Raw genomic sequence first — 24,768 nt, forward strand, 5'->3', positions numbered from 1 at the left:
TTTTATATTTTTAAAATTTAATATTTTTAATCTCAATATATCAAAATATATAAAAACATTTTAAAAATTTTAAAATAGGTTTGAGATTTTGCTCAAAAGGAGAGTGCTGTAGCATGTTCGAGATTCAAGTAGGTTTTGTTTTTAAAAGTGTTTTTTATTTAAAAATATATTAAAATAATATTGTTTTATATTAATAAATCAGAAAAATATAAAAAGAATTAATTAAAAGTTAAAAAAATTAAAAATTTTAAAAAATACAGTATTCTTCACTTAACAATAACTCAGGATTATATCCATGTAAGAGAAAATACATGCTAATTGACATGTTTAATTAAGATACCTTAAAGTAACTATTTAAGTACTGACCACGTGGGAAGAACTTGAGATCAAGGGATTTGCTATCTTTATGATCTCAGGTTCGAGTCCTTAGTTGCTGATATAATGGCCACTGGAGACTTACATAGTCGTTAACTTCCCGACCTGTAGGATTAGTCGTAGTATATGTAAGCTGCCCCAGACATCTACGTTAATCTAAAAAAAAAAAGATACATTGGAGTTAATTTTTATATAGATCATACTGTGTAAGAGAGATAACAAGTACCTTCTCACTAGGTTCCAGGGGATGTTTAGGATCGCAGTATAAATTATTTTTAAAATTTTTTATTTAAAAATATATTAAAATAATATGTATTTTTTATTTTTAAAATTTCGTATTTTTAATCTCAATATATAAAAACATTTTAAAAATTTAAAAATTATAATTTAACCGCAACACCAAACACCCTCTAACCAATCATCCAGCTTAATACCAAAAATTAGAGTGCATAATTATGAACATAAACAATTACGAAGGCCAAGGGAGAAGGTAAATTGGAATCAAATTAGTCAAATTTTCTGACTTTACAACATTCTTTGCCGCGGGATGACTCACAGAATATGGTTAAAATGTTGCAGAAAGATCAAAAGAGAGATCACAGAAAGATATTGTAGACAACGGTGAAGGAATGCCTTTAATATACACATATAAAAATATACAGAATATATATGAGGTTAGTCTCATCGTCAGTCAAAAGGAATTAAAGATAGCGGACTAATTAAAAACAAATACAGAGGAAGAAGGAGGAAAGGATGTCATAGAAGGTTTATTTCTCATGGGGTATTTGTCTACGTGGCAGCTTGTGCATTCTGAACAAGACATAATTTTTTATTGTTTAATTAACATATAAACACAGGTTTTCTACAAGAGACCAATTAACATAAAACAATTTAATTATGCAATGTAATATAAGAAATAAATTTTTATTCTTTTTAATCATTCCACACCCAATAACAATTTTAATCAAATATATTAAATATATTTTAAGATAAATAATCATTTGAATCATAATTTTAATTAAATATATATTTTAACTTAAACAACCTTAAACAAATGTAATTATTTTTTTAAATTACAATCACAATCATAAAAACTACCACAATACCAAACATATTATTAATCTAATTAACGACATCTTTAATTTCCTTTCCTCATTTTCCTGGTTGTCCTATTTTTTATAATCTATTTATTGTTTAAAGGTAAAAACTTTTTATATATTTATATTGCATTCATCATCCAGTTTTGAATATCTGTTATTTTAGTGTTGTTTATTATTAAACATGAAATAAAACACTATATACATATAATCCGAGTTAAATTTAAATCGAATTTATCAGAATTCAATTTATAAAACCAGTTAATGTGGAAAAAAAAACCTGTTTAAATGGGATCATATGAGTATCATCAAATTCGAGGAAAACTCCCATGGCTACTGCTCCCTGGTGAAAATTCGACGATGAAAAAGACTAAGAAACTGCTTTTTTCGCTTTAATAATTTTTTTATATATTTCAAATCGTTTCAATTCATTAATTTTTTAAAAATAAAAAATATTATTCTAATATATTTTAATATTTTAAAAAATAACCATTATTATATTTTTAAACAGATACTAAAAATAAAAAACACGTCATGAGTGTAGTGTCATTCTCAATTCTATCCAAAGCTTCGTGTTTTCTTCTGATTCTGACTCGACTGCCTTTCATGTATATTCGAATTAAGTTTTTCTTTCACGTATTGTTATGGGGCTCTATCGAGTGAAGCTTTCTTTTTTGTTGATTGTAAAAGGAGCAAAGAATAACATCTTTCTCTTGTAATTAACTTTTATTTGCTTTTCCAATAGAGTGTTTTTAGTTGATTGTAAAAGAAGAAGAAGCAAAGAATAACATATTTTTCGTGTAATTAAACAGAAAAAAATATGTTTTTTTAATTAAAAACCCTCTTTCTTTATTCTTTATTCTTTATTCGTGTATTTCTTTTTTTAATAAAAATATTATTTTTAATTAGAAATGCTGCTCAAAAAACTTATTATGATGATAAGAGAAAGTTTTAATATAAAGATTATGAATATGATAAGAGAAAGTTTTAATATAAAGATCATGAATTAATCATTTCTATGCACTTATATAAATAAATCCAAGAATAATGATAATGAGAAAATTATGTAAAAATTAGCAAAATAGATATCTTGTTCTTATTGAATATTAACAATCATTTTTTTTATCCATTCTCCATGTTAGGTTAATATATAATTAATTGTAATGTAACTGTCAATATCATCATAAAAACCTTTAATTTTCATTATTGTTTAAATATCATTTCAATAAATTTACTTCAAGATAAATTTATTTTAAAATTAAAAAAAAAATAGGATTGTTTAACAAACAAGCCTAGCATCTCTAGGTCTAGAAGGATGGCCTGAAAAGACATGCCCATGTACCTGGTTTTTTTTAATAGATAGACTCCATATTATTTTATTTTATGATGTAGATTTGAATTATTTTTAGTGATAGAAAAGTTAGGGTTTGAGTTTTTAGATTTTAAAAACTAATTTTCAAATTTTTTTATTTTTAAATATCTAAAAAATATCCTAATGACATTGTTAGACCTATTTTTAACCTAGACATTATCTTTAACCTTCCAAATACTCTTTAATCAGTTTAATAAAAAAAAATTAAGCCTTCATGATAAAATAAAGAATCCAAACCATCTTCATGAAACTTTTATCAGCAAGACAAAATTAATTACACTTAAATTATTTTTTTGAATAAAATATGCTCAATCGATCTTTTTCTCTTTTCTTTTATTTTTTGATAACTTTTTTTTTTCCGACAACCGATACTGGGCTTTAAATATAATCTATAATTTTACCCTGCAAAATTAATTTTTAATTCAACATTCTCGATTCTTCATGCATGAAAGAGCATGTGAAGTAAAAAATAATATTGAAAAATACGGGAGGATGGGATAGTAAAGAACTTGGTGATGTTCTTTTTACTTCTTGCTTCCCATTTGTTTGACATAGTGGCTATGGGTCTGTGTCTCTGGATAATGGAGTTTTGGAGCTTTGTAACAATGGCAGCACATGTGAGGGTTGCCCCCACCAAAGTTTTTCGTGATGCTTGCACACCGCATGTGATTTGAATGATTCCAAGCATAAAAAGAAATGAAATTGAGGATCCCATTTGATGAATTGTATGCTTCCTATTGGGCACATCACATCCATTAAATTTCATGACATGACATGACTCTTCTCTCCTTTAATGGCTTTGAGCTGCACGAGATTGCTTTTTAAAATTTGTTGTTGGTTTTAAAAAATATCAAGTTGATTTTGGTTTATTATATCATTAATAAATAAAAAAATAAAAAAATTATTTTGATATATTATCAAATAAAAAATTATATTAAAAAATATCATATATCATAATCTCATACAATCTAAAATCTAGATTATCCATTTTTATTTTTGATATTTTTTTTATAAAGATTTTAAAATCTTAAAAGTTGTAAAGTTCTCATGTGGAAGTTCAATTGAATGATTTAAGTTGTAATTAAATTACATTTGATTTTTGTATATAATTTATATATTTTTTATAAGTTATCTATCTATTAATTAACTCCTCGTGTTTATTTTTTAAACTACATAATAAAACAAATATTTAAATGATGCTAAGAGGAAACTCATAAGTCGACTTTCCCAAGTTGAAGTTCCTCCTTTATAATTAACATGAGGACTATGTTCTTGTTCTATGATGACTAAAGAAAATTACTTGCTCACCTAATGTACATGTTTCTTCATCCACTTGTGATAATTATTCTGATGCCACATGGATTGAATTGATGAAACACTAACATGAATGCAGCAAGAAATTCCCTGCAATTCACATTTCTCTGTTTTCTTTTCCTTGTCAAATTTCTGTTCACAGTAAAACATCAGTATTGATGCACGTTTTACTCTGAACATTCATTCACCCTCCAAAAAGAAATCTCCTTTTCCTAGCTTGGTGATGTGAGGTGCATGTGTAGCTAAGAAAAACAAGACACTGCTTATCATGGATGCTTAGAATTTAAAGGGCCATAATCATCAAGTGGGGTTGAAGAGATGGACAGATGTTACGACATTCCGGCAAACTGGAGCCTGTGCTCTCTGTGTTCTTACTCGGAATTCGGATGGCAATCCCTCCCACACACACACACACACAGTGTTCCGAACTGCTGGTAGAAGCATCAGTACTACCCTCATGGTATCCATACATAAATGGAGGGTTTTTACTGCATTTAAGTTGAAGATATCTCGAAAGATATTGAGAGCAAATTATAACACGAAATCGCTAATAATCTGTAAATTGCCCTTGTGACGGAGCTCGAGCCCGATCAGTGAACTACGAGAGAGGGCCGATTCTATGAGAAAGGCCGTGACCTGAAGATGACCTTTTTCTCCAGTACGTGTATGCAAATAGGAGATCCGTGGATGAATGGGTGAAAATGACCTTCACAAAAGTAGTCGTCAAGGAGACAAAAGGTTTGACTTTATTTATCTTTTAATATTCCATTGATTACAAACCAAATCATCCTCAGTAATCCCATCTTTTTATCTGCCTTTTTTATCTTTTGGGATTTGATGAATCATAATCATAATCACAAACATTGAATTTGGGGCCTGGTTGTTTTCGTCCATTTGATCAACCCAACCTGGGTTTTACGATGAAGGTGGGTAAGAGTGCTGTTTTCATTATTGTTTTTTCCTTAGGATGCTTTGACTTGGGATTTTCATCAAAAGCCGCCCAGCATTTATCGCGCTAACCTTTGTGTGTGAGTGGAAATTAAGAAAAACAAAATGGCTCTCTAGCTAGTGCAGGTGAGAATCGGATCTTCCATGATCAAATGTTATATGTTATCTAAAGATGTTCGACACACAGTACTAAATGGCTGAAATCCTTCTATAACTTCTTCTTATATACATCACAATTACAATTGTGTAATAAAAAATCAAATACAATTCTCAAAATATTCTTGCATCCATAAAACCAGATATTAGACATGGTAATAGAAACTTGAATGCAGTAGCTATTATATATGGAGATACATTTGATTCTCTCTTATTATCCCCTCCAAGATGGTTTAACACCTCAGCTTGCTTTGAAAAAACAAGCAAACTGACGTGTGGTGATGCCTTTGGTTAGCAGTTAGCAAGCAACATATGGGAAAGAACAAAAGTAAATATTCTCAAAGTGCCACTAGAGACGAGTAACTGGATTAACTGCAATATCATCAGTGGCAACAACTAACTAACGAGCAATATTATTCTACTTTTACACTTGAACAAGATATATACGATGCTTTGCTTCTGAGAGGACCAAGAGTTTAAATTCCCACAGGAAAAAGATAGCATAGCCGATGGTGAAATTATATGTATCATGACTTCCAGCGCAGTCGGTATTATAATAGGCAAGAAGTTCACAAGTGGACTGTTTATGAAGTTAAAGTTCACGACGAGCAGTGCCTTTAACATAACATAACGTATAATTCGTTTAAGAGCAATAAAATGATCCTTCTCATTAAGAACATACATGAACTGGTTAATGGAATTTACACCGAAAAACATATCAGGCCGGTGATAATCAAGTATTGGAGAGCACTGGTCAGAGAACGAAACAGTGTAGGGTCGGAGAGCAACTTTCCATCGCCTGATAGATGTTGACCGAAGATGAAAGATGTAAAAATGGGCTTGGCATCCATGGAAGCACATTGCAAGAGATCAAAAGAATACTTTGATTAACTGAGGAACAGACCCTTCTTATTAGTTTGAACTTGAATGCCGAGAAAGCAATAAAGATCATCCAAATCCTTCATGGAGAATTCTTGGGAGAGTCGAGTAATAAAGGTGTGAACCAAAGAAGAATTACTGCTAATAAAATGATCATGTCAATAACATAAAGAAGTAAGTTAACAGCGGAGCAAGTGGATCATTCAATACCACATTTAATATATTAATAATTTTAACTCCAACCATTGTTGCTCTTATTCTTTTAGAACATGAACAAAAGAAAAGGTAAGATACTTATATAAAAATACTTAAAAAACTAATATTTCAATAATAATGATAATAATAATAATTTTGTGTTTTAAATATGATTCTTTTGAAGATTTTTGCTATCCAACCGTGCTTCTAAAAAAATTTGATTTTTTTGGTTTTAAATTAATTTTTTTTATATTTTTAGATTATTTTAATATGTTAATGTCAATTTTTTTTTTAATTAAATTTCAAGTGAAAAACAGCAATATCCACCGTACCCCAACAACTACTTAACATTTAACATTCTAACCATAATCACAAATAATCCGTATTCTTGAAGAAAATCTCTCAATATCGTCAGCTTTCATTCAGATCAAGTAATTAAATGCAAACCTCCATAAGAGAAAAAAATGGACACCCACTGTATCAACTTCTTCTACAATCAACAGCAATTTCATTGGGTCTTTGTTTTAAAATCACAAACCCTACTGGGCCACCAAACAAGATAGAACATGCTTAATGAAACATGATGCTATAAATTTATTGGAGACCCAATATTGAAACCAAACCAGCCCATGAAATTTAACAGTCACCTTATCCCTCGGTGGCAGCTCATACTGCTCTCCCTTGCAATCAAATGATGGTTCCAGAACTCGTTGGATCCTTAATACACCAATGTTCAAAAACCAAGGCTTTAAGACAAGGTCTCCCGCTTCACGCAATAGCTATAAAAACAGCAACAAGGTCTGATGTTATTGTCTCTAACCATATCCTCAACTTGTATGCAAAATGTCGCAAACTAAGGGAAGCACGCCAGGTGTTCGATGAAATGTCTGAAAGGAATCTTGTTTCATGGTCAGCTATGATTTCTGGTTATGAACAGATTGGAGAGCCCATTTTGGCACTTGGGTTGTTTTCAAAATTGAATATTGTGCCTAATGAGTATGTATATGCCAGTGTTATTAGTGCTTGTGCTAGTTTGAAGGGGCTAGTTCAAGGAAAGCAAATTCATGGTCAAGCATTGAAATTTGGGCTTGATTCTGTTTCTTTTGTTTCTAATGCTCTCATTACAATGTACATGAAGTGCGGTAAGTGCAGTGATGCATTGTTGGCTTATAATGAGGCATTAGAGCTTAATCCTGTTGCCTATAATGCTTTGATTACTGGGTTTGTTGAGAATCAACAACCTGACAAGGGTTTTGAAGTGCTTAGAATGATGTATCAAGAGGGTTTCTTTCCTGATAGGTTTACTTTTGTTGGGCTGTTTGGGACGTGTAATAGTCGTGATGATCTGAAAAGAGGGGAACTTTTGCATTGTCAAACTATAAAGCTTAAACTTAACTCTTCTGCTTTTATTGGTAATTTGATAATCACAATGTACTCAAAGTTGAATTTGTTAGAAGAAGTAGAGAAAGCTTTTAGATCAATTGAAGAGAAAGATCTCATTTCATGGAATACTTTTATAAGCTCTTGTTCTCATTGTAATGATCATGAGAAAGCTTTGGAAGCTTTTAAAGAGATGTTAAATGAATGTCGCATGAGGCCTGATGAATTTACTTTTGCTAGTGCTCTTGCTGCTTGTTCCGGTCTTGGGTCAATGTGCAATGGAAAGCAGATTCATGGTCATTTAATCAGGACAAGGTTGTATCAAGATGTTGGTGCTGGTAACGCCCTTATAAACATGTATGCTAAATGTGGTTGCATCGCAAAGGCTTATTATATATTCAGCAGGATGGAGCATCAAAATCTTGTTTCGTGGAATACCATGATTGCTGGATTTGGAAATCATGGATTTGGAGGGAAGGCATTTGAACTTTTTGCTAGGATGAAGACAATGGGGGTAAAGCCAGATTCTGTAACTTTTGTTGGACTTCTAACAGCTTCCAATCATGCAGGGCTGGTGGATGAGGGGCTATTCTATTTCAATTCTATGGAAGAAACTTATGGGATTTCCCCTGAAATTGAGCATTTTTCTTGTCTCATTGATTTATTGGGACGAGCTGGGAGATTAAACGAGGCAAAAGAGTACATGAAGAAATTTCCTTTTGGGCATGATACTGTTGTTTTAGGTAGCTTGCTGTCTGCATGTCGGTTGCATGGAGATGTTGACACTGGGAAATGTTTTGCTAGACAACTTCTGAAACTTCAGCCAGTGACTACATCACCCTATGTTTTGTTATCAAACTTGTATGCTTCAGATGAAATGTGGGATGGTGTTGCAGAGGCCTGGAAGCTGTTGAAGGGCAGTGGATTGAAGAAGGAGCCTGGCCATAGTCTGATTGAAGTGAAGGGGACTTTTGAAAAGTTTACTGTAGTGGATTTTTCACATTCAAGGATTGAAGAGATTATGGACATGCTCAAAACTTTAAGGTGGGCAGCAATTGAAGTTTAGTTTCAGTCATTTAACTCGGTCCTTTGAAAGGTATGTTTAACGTGGGTATCTATTCTGAGTTACGCTGCATTTTTATTCAAGCTCAAATTATAAGTCCATCGATTGAGCTGCTAATGACTTAATGTGGATATAAAACTTTGTAGCTTTAGGGAGGATACTGAGGAACTCAAATTTGCTCCCATGATAAAGTTGTGACTCATTTCATGTCTTTTAAAGTAGTTCGCCTCAAATGCTAGAATTTTATTTCACTCCATCAATGCAATGAATTTTATTTCACTCCATCATTGCAAGGAATGTCATAGGTTAATTTAGATACTTAGCTTCATTTTCTGTTAAGTCTGTTTTTCCATTGGTGTGGACCTGTTCAATTTTGTAGGCCTAATTCGATTTGAAGGATGACAAAGACAATGTGACATGCAACTGCATAGCTTCCTTGGCAGATGAAGAACCTCGTGTAAGCTAATTTTATGCATTTGACGTTTTCTGACTTGCATTGATAGAATTGATTGCTTGATCCAGCCTCAATGTGGTCAATGTGGCTTATGGTGATGAGAAGCTCGTGTAAGCTAATTTTATGCATTTGACGTTTTCTGACTTTCATTGATAGAATTGATTGCTTGATCCAGCCTCAATGTGGTCAATGTGGCTTATGGTGATGAGAAGCTCGTGTAAGCTAATTTTATGCATTTGACGTTTTCTGACTTTCATTGATAGAATTGATTGCTTGATCCAGCCTCAATGCGGTCAATGTGGCTTGTGGTGATGAGAAGGGGTTTAATGGCATTTTTTTGTCCCTGAACTATTGATATTGTGGCAAACTAAGGTCTATATTATCAATTTGATCAATTTTGTCCTTAATCTATCACATTATTCATTTGTTTGATTTAACTGTTAACATTAACTAAAACCTGCTTTAAAAAGAATTCAATTTTTGGTTTTTAGAGCTGAAATTTTTATTATATGCTAATAAAAGTTCAAACCACTATAACTAATAATTTCAAAAAATTTTGAAGTCAGAAAGTATTTTATTCATTTATTTTCTAAACAATAAAATTTCAATGAATTGTGAAATAGAAATTATGCTGGAATTATCTCAATTTTTTTAGGAGCCCTAAAGAGGTTATATTAATTTATATTGGTAATTTTAGTGTGGTTCTTAAAATATTTGTGTATGTGGTTCTCAAAGTTTGCTTATTTTAGCTTGGTTAGATTGGTTAGGTAATGTATTCAACCGTTTAATATTTTGAGAATCATACTAAAAAAAGAAATTATATGATTTTTTTAGAGTCCCCAACAAAATTATGGATGTTCCAAGTTATCTTCTATTTTTTTTTTATTTTTTTTTGCAATTTTGTTAATATTTAATGTTAAGAAAATTAGAAAATTCTTCTTAACCTACAAAATGTTTGAAATTAGATTATTTTTTTTTAACATTTATGAAAATCTTCAGCTCATAATACCAAAAAATAAATCCTTTTTAAAAAGGGTTTTTGATCAATGACAACAGTTAAATCAAACAGAGAGACAATATTTGTTTAAATTATGTTATTTTAAGGACAAAATTAATCAAATTGATAGTGCATGCCTCGGTTTGCCATAAACCCAATAGTTAAGGGTAAAAAATGCCATTAAACCGATGAAAGGTGAATGTTTTGAAGCTTAAGCAAAGGCAAAAACAAAACAGGCTGCAGCTAAGGTATCTTGCTTCTCGAATCAGTGTTTAATCTGACTTGTGCTCATCCAGTTGATGTTATTTTATTCCTGAGGTAGGAAGGTTGGGGGCATCTCACATGAGCTAATGCTTGTTGAAATGTTGAAGCTTTGGAAAATGACAACCAAACTGCCGGAAAATGTAGGTTTGGCGTTTGATGGCGACGAGTTGTTTCTATTTGGCAGAGAGTTGCTGAGTGTGTAGTTGGCGTGATACGATGAAGAAAATTGTTAACTACTACAAAATCAGTGGGTGAGGGTATTAGGAAAAGAAGTTCAGCATGTGTAAATTTTTCTTGATTGATCGTAAAGTCAATAAATTGCTGCAAGGATTTTGCTCTTAATATGTCTCAGATGTTGGGGACTTATCCTGAAAGTTTTGCTTGAAATTCAAATATTTCCTTCCCCTTCTCTTCATGAAGGAGATGAGATTGATTGAATTCATTTTTTCTTTTCCATCTCATCATTTGGATTGATGATCTAATTAGACAGTTCGTAGTTTCTAGTTGACGAGGTAAGAAAATTGTATCATCATGTAGGTTTTAAATTGATCAACGATGAAGGCTGTTCTAGCCTCATCTTAGAATATAGTATTTTTAAACTCAAGTTCTGTAGAGTTAAGGATTTGAGCATGCGATGACTAAGTACTAAAAAACTAGCAGTCAATTTTCCCATGGAAAACTTTCCCCTGACAGATAACATAGCAGTCAATTTTCCCATGGAAAACTTTCTCCCCTGACAGATTGTCTAGCCTTCCATTGTGACTGTAACGTGGCCAAGTTCACCATGGCTCTCTCCTTCTCCGTTTGTCTCTCCAGAGTTCTGATCAGGGTACTGAATCATTTCAGGTGAATAAAGATTTAGAGTAGCTGAAGAGTGGTCGTCCATGGACCAAGGTGATCCCTTCACCTCAAAAAAATTATGGTCTTGAATCAATGGCCAGTGGCCACTATGTCGTGCGAGTTCATTTACAGATCACAAAATATGACGAAAAAAAAAGAAAAAAGACCAGCTCCTAAACAGCTAACTTCTCTAGATCAGCAATGCTAGCTGGTCATCTAGCAGTGGTATATATGGTCGGTAGAAATCAACCGAGAACCATATCCTAGAGGACTCGCATGCTTGAGTGGCCGATATAACCCAGAAGTGACAGAGCTGCAGCGTAGTTGACCGCTGTCGGTGTGTTGGCCTTCATCAGCCTCAAAACTCTTGGTCTGAAATCAATTGCCGGTTGTGTACATATATTACTGCCTTGCAGTTATTTGTACACGGTACATATATTACTGCCTTGCAGTTATTTCAAGTACAAGTAGAAAATGAACCCTAACAGTGACGTTTAATCGGAAATTTTAGATACAGCAGATGAGCAAACCCCCAAAAACCATCCAATTATTCCTTTAAAATAAACAAAAGAGGCAGCTTGTGAATCATGATATTGCAAACGTAAAAAAGAAGAAGAAGAAATCTACACGCTACAAGTTATGACATTTAACCTTTCATTTTTTTTTTCCTGTTGTTCTTAACTAAGAAATGAGGAATAATTGGCAATGTCCAGAGCTGGAAATAACTCGCAACAGCAGCTAAAATGAGTGGAATATCATAAATTACCACGCTCCTCTCAGGTGTCTTGTCATGGCATCATTTTTCCTTGTTCTGGGAAGCACCACAGGTGCATGATTGATGCAGGGTGACCCATGTTTGTTTCTTGATAGGCTGACCTAAACATTGTTAATCAAAATAATTAATGAAGATCGAGTTCATAATAAATTTGTACATTTGCATTGAAGACAGCAGAGTTATGATTATCCAACACAGCATGATTTCTACTTTTCTTTAAGTCTGATCAAACTATTTTGTTGCCGAGGTAGCTTTACATCACTGTTAAACCCAAAACGTGTTGATTTGGACACATGCTTGAGAAGGCTTGTAAGAATTGCATCTGCTTTTGCAAAAGTTGATGATAAGATCTCACCAAGTGAAAGTAAAGAAAACATCTTGAAAAAACTTCGACATGGTTTAAGAAAAAGGGGGACATATTTGCCATGGGCTCGAGGTTGTTTGGTATTATGATAAAAATTATTTTTTATTTAAAAATAAATTAAAATTATATTTATATTTATTTTTTAAAATTTATTTTTAATAATAAAAAATTAAAAAATATAAAAAAATAATTTTTTTAAAACCCGAATTAGATCTTGCTCTCAAATATCCCTTGGCCTGTGGATAGAATATTGATTACTACCCACGTACGTTATCTGAGTATATCCTTCATAGTTGAAAATTTAAGTGAGGTTTCAAAAGGATATTTATCGTAAATATATTTGCTTACATATAAAGAACTTGTTGAAGATTAAGAAAAATAATAATTCTGGGACGTAAAAGATGAACTACCATTGAAAAAAATATCGATCTGCTTCGTACTTAAATACTAAAATATGCATTCCCTTGATTGATCCTGTTAATTTCTCATGCACATTCCTTTCTTCTTCCCCTCTCCTCGGATTTTTTTTTAATATATATATATAAAAGAAATTTCCACGAACAGAAACGGCCGGCGGCAGTCTAAAATTAACAGACACGTCTTGATCAGTTCAACATGAGGCGTCTCTGCATGCATCCTCTCCTTATCATACATCATTTCAGTAAGAAAATTTGCAACATATTATGTATATTTCTTGCAGAACATGCAAGGAATTAATTAAAAAATTGGTAATTTATTGCTGTCGTTTTCTCACTTGTAGTGACAACTGATCAATAAAGGTCTCGCGATAATTAATGAGGTTTGAAGAAGTTAATCCTTGTTTGACCAGCCTAACTAGGCGGCTCCTCAAAATTATTAATTAAAATGAAAGCTTATAAGTCGTATGACTCTTGATTAGGGCGTGTAGTCCCTTGGATGTTTGGTAAGGTTGTTTGAGATCTGAGAGGATCATGAGTTGATGGCTATATATATATATATGAAGATGACATTAATGACAGGGATGATAATTTACTTGCTTGCATATCAAGTTAAATTTTCTACTAGTCTATAGAAGACTTTGAACTAATTGATTATTATATTATTAGTCAGACAAATTAGTCTTTCAGCTTTCAATTATCACCATTCCACTCTAACGAGAATCATATATACCGGTAAATGTATTTTTTTTTAATATTAATTATAAATAAAATTGAAAAGTTGATATATATAATTTTAATTTTAATTAATTTTAATTAAAACTGAATATTTGCCAGACATCCCACGTATATAATTAATTAATTAATATATTATAATTAATTTAAAAAGAAGCAAAAAAAAAGAAGAGCTCAAGTAAGCATGTATAACTTATTAATAAAAAAATATCATGTGTGATTGATATTTTTTATGCAATTAAAAAGATGGATGAAATGTTATTTATTTAAAAAAAAAAAACAAATGACATGTCATTTTTCCCTGCTTGGTTTTCAAAAAAAGATGGTTGAAAAATTAAGCTAAGATTTTTTATTTAAAAATTTATTTTCAATCTATTTTAATGTTAAAACACCTAATAAACATTCTTGTAATGAAAATAAAATAATAATAAAATAAAAGCACCCCTAAAATAGTTTAAAAACACAATTAAACAAAAAAAAAATTCCTCTTTTATCTTTAATCTACTTTTACTAGTAAGATGAAAGGTAAAAAACACTATAGTGAAATTTTTTTCATTTAATTGATATGAAAAATGACTTTTTCATACTGATATGTGGTTAACTAATAATTTTTTTTTAATTATTCTTTAAGGAATTTCTTTTTTTTTTCAATATAAAAACTAAAAAAATAAAAAATAAAATTTTAAAGTAAAAAAAAACTTCCAAAAATTAAAGGGATTGTGACAAGGAAAAAAAAGGGATCAAAAAGAACTTTTTTGTGAGAATTATTGATTGACCATGTTATTTTTCTATGTTTTACACTTTAATCCTATGTCCTTTTATTATGCCTTGCTACAAAAAATTATAAGAAAATGATCATTAACTTGATTACAAAAGAATGGTATTGAAGAGAAAAAAAAAGTTTGATAATAAAAAAAGTAATTACAGTGCTCTATGTATGTGTGCAGATTAGTGTGAAACTACATTAAAATCTTTTAGTTTTTTTAGTATTTATTAGATTATTTACCCATATTATATTAAACTGCGGATGTGAAGAAATTTTTGTTGAATATATATATATAATAGATGTTGCTAATATTTTTTTATAAAAAAAATTTAAATTACGTGGGAGTTAATTGACGTGACATGATTGAATTTATAAGTTTAAAAGCAACTCGAATAACTCGTAAAAATACAGTTTAATTAAAAGATTTTAAAATAATATTTTTTTTAATATTAAAATAATAAAATATTAGATTAATTGGGGTTATTTTGAGTTCACATGTCAAATCCGCTACTTAAATTATAAAACTATAATAAACTTATAAAAAAAAATAAAAATAAATTATAAAGTCTACTTTTCATTCAACTTAATATTAAAAAATAAATATATATAAAAAATATATAAAAAAAACTTAAAAAGTAGATTAAATTAATTTGTCAAAGTTACAATTTGAGTTATAAGATATAGATAAACTTATAAAAATAAAATAAAAAAATAAAAAAAATTAATTTTTAACTAGTTTAATATTTAAAAATAAAATTAAAAAATATAAAATAATCCGACTTAATCCGTTAAACTTTTTACTAATAAGAAAAGCAAAATAAGATTTTTTTTTTTTATTAACGTTAACGTTTACATCTTTTTAAGGATAATCTGTTCATACATCACGTAATTAACTTCACAGAGTAGTGTAAAGAATCTCTTGATGAAGCATGCCGTATTTGTTTCTTCTACTTTCCTGTGCCTTGGGTCCATTGCGGCTCCTTTGGAACCTCACACAAACATCTACACGAGACATGCTCTTAAGCCTTAAGCATGCACGTGAAGAATTAATTCCCCAAACAAACCCTATCCAACAGTACAATATATACCCTCCATCGATATTTTATATGAAACAGGACAAGGACATTAATACAATATCATATCATCCATCATCATATTCAAGGCAACAATAACCACAGAGAGAGAGAGAGAGAGAGAGAGAGAGAGAGAGAGAGGAAATTAATATTGCATACAATATCAAATTAACGCCTCCTTCAACTTCTTGTTGGTTGACCATTATCTGGAATTAATTTTATTTATTTAAAGGCTGATTGATCAAGACTAAAAAGAATTGTTCTCTTTGTATGCATGTTGAGATGAGCATATAGTTTAATGAAGCAACTCTCCCCTCAAGTATGATAGACGACTGAATAAGCACAAGGGGCAGTTTCTTTCTTTCAAATAATGAGGCATCAACCCAAAAATCCAACCAAAAGGCAACAAAAATACGAGAATAGAAAACCCTTTTCATGAAAAATCATTCATGGAGTATGAGTGTGGAGTTTTGTCTTGCTTTGTTTGCATTAGGTAGAGCAGCACTCCACCTTTCATTCTAGATCTTGAATTCTTCCCTAAAACAATATTTGATTAGTCTTTATGGTGCGTAGTAGGTTAAGATGAACAAACATCTCACTAACAAGACATTCGAAAGTAATCTCCAATTAATTGTGTTTTACTCATGATCTGCGGAAAAATATCTAAGCCTGACATCTCAAGGCAAGTCTTCCTCCTCGAAGGCTCAAGCCTCAGATCTAGTACTTGAGTTCCTGTTATATATTCTCTGTGTTACCATGGGAGAAGACATTTTCTAGTGAGGCATGCACATTCTTGACGTTTTCTGCTTCTAACTAATGATCTGATCACCAAGGGAGACCAAATAATTATCTACAGTACCCGTCAACAAAATCTTCAAGAAAGATATGATTGTGCATGGTCAAAAAGAAAAAAAGAAAGTTGCTTGCAATAAAAAAAGAGATTAATCAGTTGTCCATATATATTTAATAATCCAATCTCCCTTCCCAGCTGGCTCCCTTCGGCTGTCTTTTCAAGCTATGTTAACATTTTCTGCTACCCTATTCTGGGATTTGACCATGAACATCCTACAAATGTTTATTCATGTTATTAGTATAGATGATAATAAAATCTGTTTATGTATTAGGCATCATAAATATGTTTTGTTTTAATGGATTTTCGAGATGATTGTTTTCATTTTTTTGGTTCAATAATTAAAGACATATTCAGATCAATTCGCCAGTCAATTCACACTAAATTTCTTGTTTGAACCATTATAAAAATACGTTTTTCATATTGATATAATGTATTTAAAAAATCCTTCAAGATACACTGCTTCCAATATACAAAATCAAGAAGGACACAAAGCTTTTAACCATCCGATTTATCTCCTAGAATCAATTAATCCCTAACATTACTGTAAAGGTGAGAGGAAGAAGTAATCTCAGCTTGCTTAGAAGCCAAGTCATTCCACTGATTAAATTAAAATAATTATATACACAATAACATATTTTGTATGAATAAACAAAGAAACGAAGATTTAGACAGCATAAAGAACCATACAAGAATATTTTCTTTACCAGGAAAAATGTGGACAGAATGGAAGAGAAGGGGGAAAGGTTGACACAGTGCATCTAAGGTAGAAACAAGAAAAGGTTCTGATGCGATGAAAAAAAAGAGGGTAGGAAACAAAACACAGGAGTTTGGGAATTAAGAGCAAGGTGGTGGGGTGGATGTGGATATAACAGCAGGCTAACATACAAAAAGATGGAAAAAGAGAACAGAGACAAGGATAGGATGGTCTCCATGGACACGCAAGGCCTAGCTAAAGTAACCAATAATGAAGATGAATCCAAAAATGCCTGCAGTGATGCAATTCCAGGAAGAGCTTCGCTTTTTAGCCAAGCTTTTCATGTGTTTTTTTTAATTTTGAGTCTTGATATATCAAAGCTATATATATATATAAAGCTAAAACTTCAAAAGATCATCATATTATAAGAGCTGAGAAACACTTCAACCATAATACTAAAACGGGTTTGAAGAGCTGAAGTTTTGACTTTAATGTCGTTGGAAAAGAGGGCTTTCGTATGAAAATTAATATATTTTTATGTGTTTTTGATGATGAAAATTAATATATTAAGTTATTTATACGTCTAATATAGATCTCAAATCAGGTGATGATAAATAAGATTTTTATGAATTATTTGGGATGGTGCCAATTTCTCTGGTCAGGCTTTAAGTTGTAATTACCATTAAATTTAATTATTGTAAAATAAACATTTCCAAAAGTCTCGAACCAATCGGTCAAACCACTCCCAATAACTCTTTTTTCATCCTTCCCAATTCCCACGCCTCTCAACTAACAAACTGCTATTGGTTCTGGAATGAGACCAGCACAGTATTATTCGATTTTGATAAAATAATTAAATAATATTCTTCAATGTAAACAAATGATAAATAAGAAAAAAAAACATTTTTAACAAAATAATTAGTAGTTGGATCGTAAAAAACCTAATGATTTCCTATACATTTTTAGATTTCTTTTCTCAATGTTTACTATCACTCTTTGACATTGCCATTTTTATATTATTTCAAAAAATTAAATTCAAAATGGATAAAGAGCTAATTTTGGATCTTGATTTTAATATAAAATTCAATAATGACTTTCACTAATCTAATAATTCCTGTGTATTTTTAAGGAATTTCTTAATGCTCGGTATCACTCATCAATTTATATTAAGCATTCCCAATTTTATATTTTCTAAAAAAACAAAAAAAATAAACAGGAATATATTGGGAAAGAATAGTATTTCTTTTCTTTTCAAGAAAAACAAAAAACAACGACAACTATAATTTCCCTTTCCACTTCTTTTCTATTAAGTTTTTTTTTAAAATAATAATAAATAAATTACAACAAGTAATAAATTTATTTTATTTAACTATTAAGACTCTGTCTCTTTATCTATCTTCGTTATTTATCCTGCATCATGTTCATTTCATCATAGACGCATGCCTATGCCTATGTTTTTTGGAAGTAAATTCCTTGCAACTCTCTCTTTCCTTCTCGTTCCGAACCCCAAAATTATCTACCTCTCAATTCCCAATTCATCTCTCCTTCTATTTCTGCTCAAAGTTTCCATCTTTATATAATTATGACCTGTCTTCTGTGTCTCTCTTAAAATTTCATAAACCATACGAATTTCGTGACCATTGTTTTTCAATGGGTTTCGCTGGATTTTGTGTTTAGAGTTGATTTGAAGAACTGAGTGCTCTTAAAACTTGATAAAAAAATCATGGGGTCAGCTTCAATTGAGCAGGAAATGCCAGCCGGAGAGGGGAATCGGAGTCGTTTTGAGAATTTAAGAGGGGTTCAATGGAGGATAGATCTTGGGATTTTGCCTGGTCCTTCTTCTTCTAGTGTTGATGATCTTCGTAGAGTTACTGCTAATTCTAGAAGAAGGTAAAGTCGTGGCCTTTTTCTGTTGAAAGAAAGAGTGGATTTTTTTTCCGTCATGTTTTGGCTTTTTATAAATTAGTGAAATATTGGCTAATGAAAGCAGAATTAGGGTTTTGTACTTGTTTTTTTTATCATTTTAATTTTAGTTTAAATTATAATTTAAAGATGGCACTTATTTTTTTGTTATGTTTCCATTTTGAAGATAATTAGTTGATTATCCTTGAAAGTTATAATATAATCCTCCGTTGTTTTCCAAGGTTTGATGAATGGAACCAAGTACTAGTGGTTTTGGTTGTGATCCGTTGTTTTTTTTTTTTCCTCTTATTTTTGGTTTATCAAAAGTCAATCAATTAGGAGGGAGTTTCCAGTTGGATGTCAAGGTTGAAAGTCTGCTTTTGTATGCATTGCTGGTTTGTTTGTTGTGTTGATGGAAATCAAAATGTTTGTCTTTGCCAGGTATGCCGGTTTGAGAAGGAGGCTCTTGGTTGATCCACATATGTCAAAGGATGGAAGTAGTTCGCCTGATCCTGTAATAGACAATCCATTGTCACAAAATCCAGGTTACTGCTTTTTTTTTCTCATCTTTGCACTCATTAAAATATATTAGCTATGGTTAATGCACCTATGGTATATCTGCTCAGAAAATTGAATGTAAAGTTCCTCCATTGATGGCCTCACGTTCCTTCTTTCACTTCTCCTGGTGGTACGGTTTTTGTTTTTGTTTTTGTTTTTTTCCTTATCCTTGTTTTCCTTTGGGCATGACTACCTTTTTATGTAAAGCCATCATATTTTAGATTGCTGTTGCTGTAGCTTAGGCTTTGCTTCCAGTTTTGCATTTCCTTAAAATCTTGATGTATGGAAGTAAAGACTGTTGCTTGTAATAGGGCATTATGTGTTTTTGCTAATTGCTGATCTTATCTGTTTTGACATAGACATGCCTTTCAAATAAATTTAATGTTTCTACGGTATGTCATAAGAAGATGTTGTCAGCACATGGTTTTAATAATGATGCATGAATGCTGCATGCAGATAGCACCTGGGGTCGCTTCTTTCGGAATGCTGAACTGGAAAAAACACTTGACCAGGATTTGTCACGTTTATATCCAGAACATGGTAGCTATTTCCAGACTCCTGGCTGCCAAGGAATGTTAAGGCGAATCTTGTTGTTGTGGTGCCTTAAACATCCAGAGTATGGTTATAGACAAGGTAAATTGAACTGTTCATCTGAAAGAATTCATAATCCTTTCACCTGTTTTGGTATTTTCCTCTGTGTTACACCAATGTTCAATCATTAATTAAGCTGTTCATCATATATTGTTAACTTGACTCAGACAAGCATTTCAATCATTAATTTTTTCGTTTTCTTCCAACACCCGTTCATGCTGATGTGTTAAAGTATCTTTTTACAGGGAAATTGATATTTCCTTTGTCTTTCTGGTTTTCCTTTACAGGAATGCACGAACTTCTAGCTCCTTTTCTATATGTTCTTCACATTGATGTGGAGTGTCTCTCTGAAGTGCGCAAGCAGTATGAAGGCCATTTCACAGACAAATTTGATGGTTTAGCTTTTCAGGAAAATGATCTTACATACAATTTTGATTTTAAAATTTTTTTAGATTCCATGGAGGATGAAATTGGCTCCCATGGTGATACCATCAAAGTCAAGTCTCTCAATGAGCTTGATCCTGAGATACAAATGACTGTATTACTAACTGATGCTTACGGGGCTGAAGGTGAATTGGGTATTGTCATGTCAGAGAAATTCATGGAGCATGATGCTTACTGTATGTTTGATGCATTGATGAGTGGGTCTCATGGTTCAGTTGCCATTGTGGACTTCTACTCTCACTCCCCTGCATGGGGGTCCCATTCTGGTTTGCCCCCTGTCATTGAAGCTTCTGCTGCATTGTACCATTTGCTTTCTGTTGTTGATTCATCTTTACATGAGCACCTTGTTGAGCTGGGTGTTGAACCTCAGTATTTCGCACTTCGCTGGTTACGGGTTTTATTTGGTCGAGAATTTTCACTTGAAAACCTCTTGTTAATATGGGATTCAATATTTGCGGCAGATAATAATACCATGTTGGACAAAGTTGCTGAAGATGATGCAGACTTTGGCTTTCATATCTTTAGATCACCTCGGGGAGCATTGATCCCAGCTCTGGCTGTTTCTATGATTCTTCATCTGCGATCTTCCCTCCTTTCCACTGAGCATGCAACTACTTGTCTCCAGAGACTGTTGAATTTTCCTGAGAATATAGATCTGAGAAAACTGATAAATAAGGCGAAGTCTTTACAGACACTTGCACTGGATACGAATATGTCCTCTGTGTCTCCTCCATTTGATGGGATTTATAACCACAATAGATCAATGGTTGTGAGAGGTCATACTCATACACTTTCATCTGATTCTGTTTCCCCAAAAACTCCTCTAAATGCAGTGCCTGACAGCTATTGGGAGGAGAAATGGAGAGTATTGCACAAGGCAGAAGAACTCAAGCATGATAGTTTAGGGAAACTAAATCCAACCCAGAAAAAACGGTGGACGGAAAAAGTAAGATTGCCGCTATCTAGGACAGAATCTGCTCCAACTCCTGTAAGCGGAGGGAGTGGGAAGAAGGATCAGAAGTCATCTGTTAGGCGTAGTTTGTTAGAAGATTTGTCATGTGAACTTGGGCTGGATGAAGATACTGGAAAACCAGATTGCCATGAAGTTTTGGGTGAGAAGGACCATTGTACTGCAGAAGTTGAGGAAGGGGGACCAGACAATGTTAATAATGACTTCGTTTGCTCAGCTGTGGAGAGATGTCTTAGTGGAATTGCTGGCAGTGAGGAAAATTCATCTGTGTTCTCAGACCCGTCTAGTTCTCTCAGTGGTGTTAATGACCATGAAAATGAGTCAGAGAAAAGTAGTGTTGCCTCAAATATGTCTGTTGATGAAAATGATGATCAGCCTGAGGCTCTCCAGGGGGATTCAACACTTCCTGTTTCCCACCCCCCTGAAGATGCGTCTTTAAATTCTGGGACCAACAATGAGCTTATTGGAAAACAGGTTGCAGGTCCTAAGGAGAGGAAACTTCTTTCAGGTAAATTTCAATGGATTTGGAAGTTCGGACGGAATACTGCCGGTGAGGATACATCTGAAAAGGGTAGCGACACACTTGAGACTACAAAACCTGGCAATGATGCCAGTAATCAGATTAATTCAATAGGATCTTCATCTGTCAATGGTTCTTACAATTCTTATGCCAGTAGTGAAGGAGAAAGCGTGGACCAGAACGTGATGGGTACATTGAGGAACCTTGGGCAGTCCATGCTTGAACATATTCAGGTAACCTCTTGATTAATGTTTGTCTCAAGATTTCTGTCAACAGATCTTTCTACTTTCAAAGATGGTGCTTTTAAGACAGTTCAGTCTGAAATTGTTAAACATGAAACAAAAGTATGATATATTGTGGAATCTTGGTTTCATATATGGATAGGTTTATTTCACTGTGAGCCTTGTATGTAGTCTGTTAGGGAGATGGATGATATTTTCTCTGCTTCCTTTGTTTATGCTTCACCTATAATTGATATAGGTTTCAAGTTACTGGGGAATCATGGACTATAGTTTTTCCTTGAATTATCAACGAGCAAACCTTAATTGACATGGTATATAATGTTTTGTATGGTATTCAAACTGAACATTTCTTAATCATTTGTGTTGCAGGTGATTGAGTCAGTTTTCCAGCAAGATAGGGGTCAGGTAGGTTCATTGGAGAATTTCTCCAAAAATGTTATAGTTGGCAGAGGACAAGCTACAGCCTTGACAGCACTTAAAGAGCTTCGGAAAATCAGCAATCTCTTAACAGAGATGTGAGTTGAGCTTAAATTATGTATATCTGTATATATTTGTAATTACTATTCTTTTGCTTCAAATAAAGTGAGTTTTGGCTTCTCTCTTGCTGCTATCTCCAAGCCAACCCCCTCCCCTCCCCAACCCCCACCCAAAGCAAGCTCTGAAGACACTGAATATGAGATCTGTCATGACCTTGGTTATACAATCAAATACCTCTTGATATTTGCCTTCACTAACCCTGCCTTGTGCACTCGCACTGTGTAATCCGTACAATAACCTGACAATGAGGTTCGGGAAATATCACATGTAAAATTGCAAATAGGAGGAAGACTGGTTTAACTTTCATGGAAACCTTTGTTTCTGGTACCTAAACAAATCGAGATACATCATTACTTCATCCAAAAGCTAAGGTTAAGTGATCGGATCTTTGAAGAATGCTGTCTCTGGAATTGTTATTTTAATTGTTTGAGCATTCACATCCCATACACTTGACGCTAGACCAAGCTTAAAGAGAGCTGCTTGGAAGGACAATCTTAACGCCACAAAGTTGACGTCTTCATATATGGGTTGATGCAGAGGCAGCCAATATACCAGAACTGGCCCTAACAATTATAACTAGCCTCGTCTAAATTGGCACGCCCTGGGTGCATGTTTTATGATAAAAAATAGCATACGTGGTATACATCTAATTTTGGGTAAAGATGCGTGAAATCTATCTTGGTTTTTCTTATCTACAGTAAATGCTAATGATGTGTCAAACCACTTCTATTTAATAGTAAAAGTTCTCTGATATTTCATCTGCGTAGGTGAACTTGGAATGCATAGAACTTTGCAATGGCAAGAAAGATCAAATGTCAAGCTCATGCTGAAAAGAAGTGAAGATGTATCGTCAAGAACTGAAGGATTAAGAGTCAAGAATTGCTCAGTAGTTGGATTATGAATATGATACTTACCATTGGTGTCCAATGTAGATGAACTTGAACAAAGGAGTAAGACATTGTAAGACTGCAAAATCTTGATGCCAAGGTCTTCGGTGCAAGTAAAAGAAGTATAGAGACCTAATCATGAGCAAGAGAGAGGAATTGGAATTGTTGAGTAGATGGTTTATGCAAGAAAAAGGCTGAAGTTATTTTGTTGGGATTTTCAAGCTAAATAATTGAGGACTGGAGAAGAGGGAAAGCCAGTGTTTGGACATGGATAAGAGGTTTTGCTGTTAATCTTCCGAGGATTTGGATGAGCAAATCTCGGAGGTTTTATTTCAGCCGGGGAACCGGGATCCAGAGTCTTTTATTTCTGAACTTGGGAATGAACCAAAGGCAGGCCTTTGAGGGACGGAGTTCAAAAGACTCTATGGCCATTCTGATAAAGAGCCCAATACTTTTACCATTTGGTTCACTGGATTGATCACTCATCTTTGGTTTAACAAGAGACAACTCGAGAAACAGAGAACCAATTCCAACTCCATTTGCCTCGAAGTATTGGTTTAGGTGATTATAAAAAAATATTCATTCTCAACTATTACTGATTTGTTAGAAAAATGACATTTATATTTCATAAAAGATTCAGAAAGCAACAAGCAACAGCAGCCTGAAAATTCTGATTCTTCCGTCACAAACCAAGAATCAAATTTAGTACATGGCGTTGCAAGAATTTACAAGATGTATCAAAGTTATCAGTACACGTAAATTTAGTACATTTGAAACACTAAATCCACGATCATAATAGAAACTATTCTAGGGGGGACATAATTGCACAAATACATACAAAATGTATCAAAGTTATCAGTAAATAGATAAGGGGGCAGAACTCTTCTAATTATTTCAAAAGGGCAAAGAACGGGAGAAAACGATAAAAACATTTTTTTTCCGGCTTCTAAGCTGGTTTTTTTGCCTGCTAAAGTATGCTCTAATCTATGTTATGAAAGCCTGGGAGAAGAGAGGTAATAAAACCGAAGACAATCATTTGAATCTCCTTCACAATTCCCCACCAGCGGTGGCCACCATTTTCTCCACCCGGGTCAGCAACATTCTCAT

General features: G+C 32.8%; 3 protein-coding genes and 1 long non-coding RNA gene across 12 annotated transcripts in view; 2 read left to right on the forward strand and 2 right to left on the reverse strand.

Annotated features, from left to right (window-relative positions):
• Window positions 1-6,888: 6,888 nt before the first annotated feature.
• On the forward strand, window positions 6,889-11,093 carry LOC105122543 (pentatricopeptide repeat-containing protein At4g33170-like). 7 transcript variants are annotated; one of them, XM_011021697.1, is made up of 4 exons: window positions 6,889-8,812; window positions 9,159-9,236; window positions 9,516-10,478; window positions 10,553-10,955. In XM_011021697.1, exon 1 carries the CDS (start codon window positions 7,028-7,030, stop codon window positions 8,780-8,782), a length of 1,755 nt encoding a protein of 584 aa, XP_011019999.1. In that variant the 5' UTR covers window positions 6,889-7,027; the 3' UTR covers window positions 8,783-8,812; window positions 9,159-9,236; window positions 9,516-10,478; window positions 10,553-10,955. The 7 variants fall into 7 exon arrangements, with proteins under 7 accessions (XP_011019999.1, XP_011020000.1, XP_011020002.1 ...); XM_011021698.1 differs by having other exon boundaries at window positions 10,639-10,955; XM_011021700.1 differs by lacking the exon at window positions 9,516-10,478 and having other exon boundaries at window positions 10,639-11,093.
• LOC105122542 (uncharacterized) lies at window positions 9,374-9,586 on the reverse strand. The gene is made up of 2 exons (XR_841706.1): window positions 9,517-9,586; window positions 9,374-9,409 (listed from the first exon to the last, which is right to left on the reverse strand). It is a non-coding gene; the product is annotated as an uncharacterized LOC105122542 (long non-coding RNA).
• Window positions 11,094-18,411: 7,318 nt separating the features above from the next.
• LOC105122545 (uncharacterized) lies at window positions 18,412-22,840 on the forward strand. 2 transcript variants are annotated; one of them, XM_011021702.1, is made up of 5 exons: window positions 18,412-18,900; window positions 19,354-19,457; window positions 19,927-20,103; window positions 20,349-22,228; window positions 22,607-22,840. In XM_011021702.1, exons 1-5 carry the CDS (start codon window positions 18,734-18,736, stop codon window positions 22,754-22,756), a joined length of 2,478 nt encoding a protein of 825 aa, XP_011020004.1. In that variant the 5' UTR covers window positions 18,412-18,733; the 3' UTR covers window positions 22,757-22,840. The 2 variants fall into 2 exon arrangements, with proteins under 2 accessions (XP_011020004.1, XP_011020005.1); XM_011021703.1 differs by lacking the exons at window positions 18,412-18,900; window positions 19,354-19,457 and adding an exon at window positions 19,486-19,600.
• A 1,424-nt stretch (window positions 22,841-24,264) lies between these two features.
• The window catches only part of LOC105122546 (uncharacterized), a 2,980-nt gene continuing 2,476 nt past the window's right edge, over window positions 24,265-24,768 (reverse strand). Inside the window, exon 6 of one of the 2 annotated variants that reach the window (XM_011021705.1) lies at window positions 24,265-24,751. In XM_011021705.1, coding sequence (XP_011020007.1) covers window positions 24,641-24,751 — 111 coding nt within the window. In that variant the 3' untranslated portion in view covers window positions 24,265-24,640. The remainder of the gene's footprint in view (window positions 24,752-24,768) is intronic. The other variant, XM_011021704.1, reaches the window with a different exon arrangement.

Source organism: Populus euphratica, unplaced genomic scaffold, assembly GCF_000495115.2.
Source record: "Populus euphratica unplaced genomic scaffold, PopEup_1.0 scaffold20.1, whole genome shotgun sequence".
In the NCBI taxonomy this organism is placed as follows: Eukaryota; Viridiplantae; Streptophyta; class Magnoliopsida; order Malpighiales; family Salicaceae; genus Populus; species Populus euphratica.